The following is an 11697-nucleotide window of genomic DNA, read 5'->3' on the forward strand; positions in this document are numbered from 1 at the left end:
TAATAACTGATTATTTCTTAACATCTTCATAAAAATAAAATTATTTTATAACTCCAATACCAATGCATATCTCATAAAATTCTGGTTATTTCACTCACTGCATTATAAAAAGAAGCATTTAATTAAATCCTGAAAGTAAAGGAGATTTTCTTTGATATCTGGCCTCTTATCCTTTAATTGTGTACTAAGTCAGTATGTTTAAAATTGCAGACTTTCTGGGGCGCCTGGGTGGCTCAGTTGATTAAGCGACTGCCTTCGGCTCAGGTCATGATCCTGGAGTCCCAGGATCGAGTCCCGCATCGGGCTCCCTGCTCGGCAGGGAGTCTGCTTCTCCCTCTGACCCTATCCCCTCTGGTGTGCTCTCTCTCTCTCTCTCATTCTCTCTCTCTCAAATAAATAAATAAAATCTTTAAAAAATAAAAATAAATAAATAAATAAATAAAATTGCAGACTTTCACCTAATGTAAGTGTGTTTTGAGGTTAAGTCAAATGAAAAGAGAAGGAATGTCTAAGTCTCTTTAGCAAAGAGAATCTTTCAAGAAAAGGGCTTGGCCACTTGATGGCATTTTTCTGATGGCATCTTTGACCTCCTTGTTCCTCAGGCAGTAGATAATAGGGTTGAGCATTGGAGTAAAGACTGCATATATGGCTGAGATCAATTTGTTAGAATTGAATGAAGCAATGGCCCGAGGTCGGACATACATGAAGATCACAGCTGTGTAGAAGATGACCACCACTGTAAGGTGAGAGGCACAGATAGAGAAGGCTTTCTGCTGCCCAGTGGCTGAGAGAATATGCAGAATGGTAGAGACAATGAAGCCATAGGAAAGGACAGTGGCTGAGAGAGGAAACACAAGGATGGGAATGGCTAGCACAAAGTCTACCATCTCAGCCATAGAAAAGTCCATGCAGGCCAGTTTGAGGATGGGGGAAACATCACAGAAAAAATGGTTCAAGGTATTATTGCCACAGAAAGCAACTTGGGAGATGAAGTATACCTTTGCCATGGAGATGGTGAAGCCACTCACCCAGGAACTGATTGTCAGCTGCACACAAAATCCTGTGGTCATTATGGCTGGATAATGAAGAGGACAACATATAGCCATGTAACGGTCATAGGCCATGGCAGCCAAAGAGCACACATTCAGCACAGGCAAGTGAGATGAAGAAATAGAGTTGGATCATGCATCCCAGGAATGGGATGGTATTGGGACAAAGTAGGAATCCAGCCAACATCTTGGGGACTGTGACAGTGACATACCAAGTCTCCAGAAAGGACATGGTGCCCAGAAAATACTACATGGGCTTGTGTAGGGACCCAGTGATCCATACAGTGAGAATGATGACCAAATTCTCCAACAGCACAAACATGTAGGTGATGAGGAAGAGGAGGAAAAGCAGAACTTGTAGCCAAGGTGAAGTAGGGAAGCCCACCAGGATGAATTCACTAATATGGGTGATATTTTCCTTTGACATGGCTAGGACACCAAAAGACAAAGGATTTAATGAAAATAGTGCTAGTGAGATCCACATTAGCAGCAAGGTGCCCTCGGACTACAGGTACTTTATCATTAAACTTAACCTAGTGCCACAATCTGGTCCTGGGGTGTGATTTGAGAGTCACAAGAGGCCACAAGATCCTCTCCAGAAAATCAGATATTAGAACAGGACCTGAAAACAAATCCACCAAAGACACAAAGTTAAGAATCTCAAAGCAGAATCATGAAGTCAGATTCAGGATTTAGGCCTTCAGATCTGGGCCAGAAGGAGGTCTTCAGGTAGTACTAGGAATAAATACTTTCTTTATCAGCATATTTCCAGATTTCACAAGCAGCTATAAGGCAGGAAACCATCATGATCAGAATAAGTGCCAAGGATGGTTAGGGCAAGGCAAGGAAGCAGGGTAGTTCAAATTCTGGAGAAAATGAAAGCAGAATACTAACTGGAAAACACCCTCCTGATAGGAGAATTGCTGACTTTGGCCTACTCCTTGACTATATGGTATGTCTTTTGAAAATGCTGGCAAAACTAGTTAACAATTATTTGCCTATTTTTAGGCCCATGGCTTAAAAAATTGAATGAAGAAATGTCTGCTCTATTAAGTAATTAAATACATTTGGATTTTTTAGATGCCTCCTAATAATAATAATAATAATAGTTATATATACACATATAAAATAGTTGTATATATACATATAAAATAGATCACATTTGATCTCAAATTAATTTGTACATTTCATCTATACCCTCTCCAAAGATTCGTTCAAAATTTTTATACTGCCAGAAGTGTTACCTGATTAATTCTATCTACTCTTTGACTCTCTAACTTCTCCTCAGTATGGACACTGCTGAGCACAAGTTGCATTTAAGGAGCCACCTTGCGAGTGGAGAGTCAGGAACTTCAACAACTCAGAAGAGTTCTGGGCTTCCTAGGGCACAATAGGATCTGAGGAGAGAATTGAAATTTAAAAATACTTTCTTCACAAGTGGGGATAGAAGAAAGAGAAAAGTAGAGATAAAAGTTTGAACACTGGGTATTACACATAACTAATGAATCATTGAACACTACATCAAAAACTAATGATGTACTATATGTTGGCTAATTGAATTTAAAGTTTAAAAAAAGGGGGGGAAGAACCCAATAAAAAAAAGTTTGCTTGACATTATAAATAAAATTAATCTGAAAAGAGAAACATATTTTTCAAGGACAGCAATAGAGATGACCTGGAAAGGGAAAGGCAGAATTTAGGGACCTGCAAAGCACAAGATATGGAATTTTCTAGATGTTAGTAGTGACTTCTGATTTGTTATATACTGTGTGGGCCAAAGCCCCTAGATCTCCAATGAATTAGTTGGTTATATGTGTTGAAAAATTACCACAGTAAAATAGAACTCAAATTTGACTTCTTTCTCCACCAAAAATAATTATCCTTTAATTAATTTTAACAACTCTCTCAGGGAGGTCGTTTTTGCCCATGGTGAGGCAGTATGGAAGACCTAGCCTAAATTGCAACAATTACAGAACAAGACTGTGAAGGAATTTTTACATATGAATTCATACTCATTCATGTCTGATATTTTAGGAATCATAGAAAACAAAAGAGTAACATAATAAGAGACTTGCCATGGACAAAAGGAGCCCCAATACTCAGAGTGTACTAAAGCATGAAGAAAACTTCAGGGGGGAGGAGCAAGATGTGGAAGGAGTAGGAGACCTGAATTTCATCTGGTCCCAGGAATTCAGCTGGATAGGGATCAAACCATTCTGAACACCTACGAATTCAACAGGAGATCGAAGAAAAGAATAGCAACAAGTCTCTGAACAGAAAAGCGACTACTTTCTGAAAGGTAGGACGTGCGGAGAAGTGAATCCAAGGCGATATTCAGGTGGCTAGATGGCGGGGGAGGGGGCCTCCATCGGCTGCTTCTGGCAAGTGATAGAGCAGTGGAGCACAAAATGGGAAATTTTAGAAGTCAACTCCGCTGAGGGACGTCGCTCCAGTGGCTAAGGAGGGCTGGAACCCTAGCTGGGACAGTGTGGTCTCAGGACACTCAGGGTCACAGAAACACCAGGGGTGCCTGGGTGCAGCAGAGCTCCCAGGTATTGGAGCGGGGAAGCAGGCTGCAGAGATGGAGTCGAGGAGTGGGCTTTCAGCTTGGGGTTGCCATAAACCATGATCTGCAGCACAGTCGGGCCACTGCTCCACCAGCAGGGACCCAACAAGCGGCAGATCCAGGGAGAATCCTCTTCCTCCCCCTGGAGGAGCGGCGCTGGAGCGCACCACAAGGATCTGCTAAGTCTGGAGACTCCACACAGGGTCAGGTGCCAGAGACAGAAACACTCGGTCACAGGCTGGGTGAGCACGGAGTGCAGCTGGAGACTGGGGAGATGGGAGTGATTGACCGCTTTTCTCTGGGGGCTCACTGAGGAGTGGGGCCTGAGTTCTTGGCTCCTCCAGGGCGGAGATTGGGAGGCCGCCATTTTCACTCTCATCCTCCAAACCTGAGCGCAAAGTTTTCAGGGAACAAAAGCTCCAGAGAGCAAACCCGAGCAGATTAGTTAGCCCGGACGGCAAGGGCGGGGCAATTCCACCTCCGGTAAAGACATTTGGGAACCATGGCAACAGGCCCCTCCCCCAGAAGATCAACAAGAACAGCCAGCCAAGACCAAGTTTACCGATCAATGAGAATGGCAGAATGCCAGCACTAGGGGAATACAGCACATAGAATTCATCGCTTTTTTTCCCCCTGATTCTTTAGTCTTATCAAAGTTAATTTTTTTCTTTTCTTTTTTCTTTTTTTAAAAATTTTCTTTTTCCCTTTTTCAACCAACATCTTATCAATCCCTTTTTTAAAAAAATCTTTTTTTTTCAATTTTATAGTCATATTCTATCCCTTCATAGCAGTTAACCTTATTTTTGGTATATATATATATATATATATATATATATATATATATATATATATATATATCAAGTTATTCTTTCTTTAAAAATTTGGGATACAGTTTTTTCTAACAGACCAAAATATACCATAATATCTAGTGTATGGCTTTGTTCTAGTCTCCTGCCTAATGACATTCTCTCCCTTTTTTTTTTTTAAATTCCTCATCTTTCTTTTTTCAACCAACTTCTTATCAATTCCTTTTATAAAATCTTTTATAATTTTCATCTGTACAGTCATATTCTATCCCTTTATCATATTTACCCTTATTATTGTACACATATAAGTTTTTCTTACTTTAAAATTTGGGGAGGCACTTTCTTCTAACAGACCAAAATATGCCCCAAATCTAGTCTGTGGCACTGATCTATGCACCAGCCTGATCATATTTGATCATATTTGATCATATTCTGTTTTTTTTTATCATTTTCTTTTTCTTTTTTCTTTCTTTCCCTTTCTTTTCCCCCAGTTTCAGGTCTCTTATGATTTGTTTGTGTATATTTTTCTGGGGTCGTTTTTACCCTGTTAGCATTTTGTTTTCTCCTTCATCTATTCTCCTCTGGACAAAATGACAAGATGGAAAAAAATCACCTAAAAAAAAAAAAAGAACAAGAGGCAGTACCAACTGCCAGGGACCTAGTTAATACGGACATTAGCAAGATGTCGGAACTAGAGTTCAGAATGACGATTTTAAAGATACTAGCTGTGCTTGAAAAAAGCATGGAAGTTATTAGAGAAACCCTTTCTGGAGAAATAACTAAAATCTAACCAAGTCAAAATCAAAAAGGCTATTAATGAGGTGCAATCAAAAATGGAGGCTCTAACTGCTAGGATAAATGAGGCAGAAGAGAGAATAAGGGATATAGAAGACCAAATGCTGGAAAATAAAGAAGCTGAGAAAAAGAGAGATAAATAACTACTGGATCACGAGGGCAGAATTCGAGAGATAAGTGTTACCATAAGACAAAACAACATTAGGATAATTGGGATCCCAGAAGAAGAGAGAGAGGGGCAGAAGGTATAGTGGAGCAAATTATAACAGAGAACTTCCCTAATGTGGGGAAGGAAACAGGCATCAAAATCCAGGAGAAACAGAGAACCCCTCTCAAAATCAATAAAAATAGGTCAACACCCTGACATCTAATAGTAAAACTTATGAGTCTCAGAGACAAAGAGAAAATCCTGAAAGCAGCTCAGGAAAAGAGGTGTGTAACCTACAATGGTAGAAACATTAGATTGGCAACAGACTTATCCACAGAGACCTGGCAGGCCAGAAAGGACTGGTATGATTTATTCAGGGCACTAAATGAGAAAAATATGCAACCAAGAATACTATATCCAGCTAGGCTGTCATTGAAAATAGAGGGAGAGATAAAAAGCTTCCAGGACAAACAAAAACTAAAGGAATTTGCAAACACGAAACCAGCCCTAAAAGAAATATTGAAAGGGCTCCTCTAAGCAAAGAGAGAGCCTAAAAGCAACATAGACCAGAAAGGAACACAGACAATATACAGTAACAGTCACTTTACAGACGATATAATGGCACTAAATTCATTTCTTTCAATACTTACCCTGAATGTAAATGGGCTCAATGCCCCAATCAAAAGACACAGGTTATCAGATTGAATAAAAAAACAAGACCCATCAATATGCTGTCTGCAAGAGACTCATTTTAGACCCAAAGACACCTCCAGATTGAAAGTGAGGGGGTGGAAAATGACTTACCAAGCTAATGGACATCAAAAGAAAGCTGGGGTGGCAATCCTTATATCAGACAAATTAGATTTTAAACCAAAGATTGTAATAAGCGATGAGGAAGGACACTATAGTATACTTAAAGGGTCTATCCAACAAGAAGATCTAACAATTGTAAATATCCCCCTAATATGGGAGCAGCCAATTATATAAGGCAATTAATAACAAAAGCAAATCCAATCAAGAAGTGGACAGAAGACATGAACAGACATTTTTCCAAAGAAGACATCCAAACGGCCAACAGACACATGAAAAAGTGTTCAACATCGCTCGGCATCAGGGAAATCCAAATCAAAACCTCAATGAGATACCACCTCACACCCGTCAGAATGGCTAAAATTAACAAGTCAGGAAACGACAGATGTTGGCGGGGATGCAGAGAAAGGGGAACCCTCCTACACTGTTGGTGGGAATGCAAGCTGGTGCAACCACTCTGGAAAACAGTATGGAGGTTCCTCAAAAAGTCGAAAATAGAGCTACCATATGATCCAGCAATTACAGTACTGGGTATTTACCCCAAAGATACAAATGTAGGGATCCAAAGGGGTACATGCACCCCAATGTTTATAGCAGCAATGTCCACAATACCCAAACCATGGAAAGAGCCAAGATGTCCATCGACAGATGAATGGATAAAGAAGAAGTGGTATATATACACAATGGAATATTATGCAGCCATCAAAAGGAATGAGATCTTGCCATTTGCAACGACGTGGATGGAACTGGAGGGTGTTATGCTGAGTGAAATAAGTCAGTCAGAGAAAGACATGTATCATATGACCTCACTGATACGAGGAATTCTTAATCTCAGGAAACAAACTGAGGGTTGCTGGAGTGGTGGGGGATGGGAGGGATGGGGTGGGTGGGTGATAAACACTGGGGAGGGTATGTGCTATTGAGTGCTGTGAATTGTACAAGACTGTTGAATCACAGACCTGTACCTCTGAAACAAATAATGCAATATATGTTAAGAAAAAAAAAAAAGATAGCAGGAGGGGAAGAATGAAGGGGGGGTAAATTGGAGGGGGAGACGAACCATGAGAGATGATGGACTCTGAAAAACAAACTGAGAGTTCTAGAGGGGAGGGGTGGGGGGAAATGGGTTAGCCTGATGATGGGTATTAAAGAGGGCACATTCTGCGTGGAGCACTGGGTGTTATGCACAATGAATCATGGAACACTACATCAAAAACTAATGATGTAATGCATGGTAATTAACATACCAATAAAAAATTTTAAAGAAATAAAAAGCAAAGAAACACATCGACAACAATACAATAATATGGGGGACTTTAACACCCCCTTCACTGAAATGGACAGATCATCTAAGCAAAAGATCAACAAGGAAATAAAGACTTTAAATGACACACTGGACCAAATGGACTTCACAGATATATTCAGAACATTCCATTTCAAAGCAACAGAATACCATTCTTGTCTCATGCCCATGGAACATTCTCCAGAATAGATCACATCTTAGGTCACAAATCAGGTCTCAACTGGTACCAAAAGATTGGCTTCATTCCCTGCATATATTCAGACCACAGTGCTTTGGAACTAGAACTCAATCACAAGAGGAAAGTCGGAAAGAACTCAAATACATGGAGGCTAAAGAGCATCCTCCTAAAGAATGAATGGGTCAACCAGGAAATTAAAGAAGAATTTTAAAAATTCATGGAAACAATGCAAATGAAAACACAACTGTTCAAAATCTTTGGGATACAGCAAAGGCAGTCCTAAGAGGAAAGTATATTGCAATACAAGCCTTTCTCAAGAAACAAGAAAGGTCTCAAATACACAACCTAACCCTACAGCTAAAGGAGCTGGAGAGAGAACAGCAAATAAAGCCTAAACCCAGCAGGAGAAGAGAAATAATGAAGATCAGAGCAGAAATCAATGAAATAGAAACCAAAAGAACAGTAGAACAGATCAACGAAACTAGGAGCTGGTTCTTTGAAAGAATTAACAAGATTGATAAACCCCTGGCCAGACTTATCAAAAAGAAAAGAGAAATGACCCAAATCAACAAAATCATGAATGAAAGAGGAGAGATCACAACCAACACCAAAGAAATACAAACAATTATAAGAACATATTATGAGCAACTCTATGCCAGCAAATTAGATAATCTGGAAGAAATGAATGCATTCCTAGAGATGTATAAAATATCAAAACTGAATCAGGAAGAGATAGAAAACCTGAACAGACCTATAACCACTAAGGAAATTGAAGCAGTCATCAAAAATCTCCCAACAAACAAAAGTCCAGGGCCAGATGGCTTCCCAGGGGAATTCTACCACACATTTAAAGAAGAATTAATACCTATCCTTCTGAAACTGTTCCAAAAAATAGAAATGGAAGGAAAACTTCCAAACTCATTTTATGAGGCCACCATTACCTTGATCTCAAAACCAGACAAAGACCCCATCAAAAAGGAGAATTACAGACCAATATCCTTGATGAACATGGATGCAAAAATTCTCACCAAAATACTAGCCAATAGGATCCAACAGTACATTTAAAGGATTATTCACCACAACCAAGTGGGATTTATCCCTGGGCTGCAAGGTGGTTAAACATCTGCAAATCAATCAATGTGATACAATACATTAATAAAAGAAAGAACAAGAACCATATGATCCTCTCAACAGATGCAGAAAAAGCATTTGACAAAGTATAGTATCCTTTCTTGATCAAAATTCTTCAGAGTATAGGGATAGAGGGTCCATACCTCAATATCATAAAGGCCGTCTATGAAAAACCTACAGCGAATATCATTCTCAATGGGGAAAAACTGAGAGCTTTCTCACCAAGGTCAGGAACATGGCAGGGATGTCCACTATCCCCACTGCTATTCAACATAGTACTGGAAGTCCTAGCCACAGCAATCAGACAACAAAAAGAAATAAAAGGCATCCAAATTGGCAAAGAAGAAGTCAAACTCTCACTCTTTGCAGATGATATGATACTGTATGTGGAAAACCCAAAAGACTCCACCCCAAAACTGCTAGAACTCATACAGGAATTCAGTAAATTGGCAGGATATAAAATCAATGCACAGAAATCAGTGGCATTCCGATACACCAACAACAAGACAGAAGAAAGAGAAATTAAGGAGACGATCCCATTTACAATCACACCCCAAAACCTAAGATACCTAGGGATAAATCTAACCAAAGAGTCAAAGAATCTGTACTCAGGAAACTATAAAATACTCATGAAAGAAATTGAGGAAGACACAAAGAAATGGAAAAACGTTCCATGCTCATGGATTGGAAGAACAAACATTGTGAAGATGTCAATGCTACCTAGAGCAATCTACACATTTAATGCAATCCCTATCAATATACCATCCACTTTTTTCAAAGAAATGGAACAAATAATCCTAAAATTTGTATGGAACCAGAAAAGACCTCGAATAGCCAGAGGAATGTTGAAAAAGAAAAGCAAAGCTGGCAGCATCAGAATTCCGGACTTCCAGCTGTATTACAAAGCTGTCATCATCAAGACAGTATGGTACTGGAACAAAAACAGACACATAGATCAGTGGAACAGAATAGAGAGCCCAGAAATGGACCCTCAACTCTATGGTCAACTAATCTTTGACAAAGCAGGAAAGAATGTCCAATGGAAAAAAGACAGTCTCTTCAACAAATGGTGTTGGGAAAACTGGACAGCCACATGCAGAAGCATGAAACTGGACCATTTCCTGAAACCACACACAAAAATAGACTCAAAATGGTTGAAAGACCTCAATGTGAGACAGGAGTCCATCAAAATCCTAAAGGAGAACACAGGCAGCAACCTCTTTGACCTCAGCCGCAGCAACTTCTTCCTAGAAACATCACCAAAGTCAAGGGAAGCAAGGGCAAAAATGAACTATTGGGTCTTCATCAAGATAAAAAGCTTCTGCACAACAAAAGAAACAGTCAACAAAACCAAAAGACAACCAACAGAATGGGAGAAGATATTTGTACATGACATATCAGATAAAGAGCCAAAGAACAAATGATCCAATCAAGAAATGGGCAGAAGACATGAACATATTTTTTCAAAGAAGACATCCAAATGGCCAACAGACACATGAAAAAGTGCTCAACCTCGCTCAGCATCAGGGAAACCCCAATCAAAACCTCCGTGGGATACCACCTCACACCAGCCAGAATGGCTAAAATTAACAAGGCAGGAACTGACAGATTTTGGCAGGGATGTAGAGAAAGGGGAACCATCCTACACTGTTGGTGGGAACGCCAGCTGGTGCAGCCACTCTGGAAAACAGTATGGAGATTCCTCAAAAAGTTGAAAATAGAGCTACCCTATGACCCAGCAATTGTACTACTGGGTATTTACCCCAAGGTAAATTGTAGGGACCTGAAGGGGTATGTGTACCTCAGTGTTTATAGCAGCAATGTCCACAGTAGCCAAACTATGGAAAGAGCCAAGATGTCCATCGACAGATAAATGAATAAAGAAGAAGTGGTATATATATACAGTGGAATAGTATGCAGCCATCAAAAGAATGAAATCTTGGGCGCCTGGGTGGCTCAGATGGTTAAGCGTCTGCCTTCGGCTCAGGTCATGATCCCGGGGTCCTGGGATCGAGTCCCGCATCGGGCTCCCTGCTCAGTGGGGAGTCTGTTTCTCCCTCTGCTTCTCTCTCTCTCTCTCCCTGTCTCTCATGAATAAATAAATAAAATCTTTAAAAAAAAAAAAAGAATGAAATCTTGCCATTTGCAATGACAAGGATGGAACTGGAGGGTATTTTGCCGAGCGAAATAAGTCAATCAGAGAAAAACGTGTATCATATGATCTAACTGATATGAGGAATTCTTAATCTCAGGAAACAAACTGAGGGTTGCTGGAGTGGTGGGGGGTGGGAGGGATGGGGTGGCTGGGTGATAGACATTGGGGAGGGTATGTGCTATGGTGAGCACTGTGAATTGTGTAAGACTGTTGAATCACAGACCTGTACGTCTGAAACAAATAATACGTTGTATGTTAAAAAAAAAAAAGAAGATAGTAGGAAGGGAAAAATGAAAGGGGGTAAATCAGAGGGGGAGACGAACCCTGAGAGACTATGGACTCTGAGAAACAAACTGAGGGTTCTAGAGGGGAGTGTGGTGGGGGGATGGGTTAGCATAGTGATGGGTATTAAAGAGGGCACGTACTGAATAGAGCACTGGGTGTTATACGCAAACAATGAATCATGAAACACTACATCGAAAACTAATGATGTAATGTATAGTGATTAATATAATATAATAATAAAAAAAAACTTCAGACAACTGTTCAAATAATTTTAAGAGCTGAATTCTAGTCCATGATCTATCTCTTACCAACTTGGCAATCTGAAAGCAATCCTCAGATTATCTAAATTTTAATTCCCTTGAGAGTGAAAAAAGGATATAATCTTAAAAAATTCAAGAAATCATGAATGCAGACATTTTATAGCCTTGTTAGTGGTTAAGAGAAAGATCTATTGAATACGTATAGGGGACC

The 11697-nt window shown here is 39.9% G+C and overlaps 1 protein-coding gene across 1 annotated transcript; it reads right to left on the bottom strand.

The window, feature by feature from the left end:
• Window positions 1-518: 518 nt before the first annotated feature.
• LOC113915032 (olfactory receptor 6-like) lies at window positions 519-1476 on the bottom strand. The gene is given in 2 exon segments (XM_027580709.2): window positions 519-1133; window positions 1135-1476. Coding segments are annotated over 2 exon segments (957 nt in total).
• Between the last annotated feature and the right edge of the window lie 10221 nt (window positions 1477-11697).

This window comes from Zalophus californianus, chromosome 11 (genome assembly GCF_009762305.2).
Source record: "Zalophus californianus isolate mZalCal1 chromosome 11, mZalCal1.pri.v2, whole genome shotgun sequence".
Classification (NCBI taxonomy): Eukaryota; Metazoa; Chordata; class Mammalia; order Carnivora; family Otariidae; genus Zalophus; species Zalophus californianus.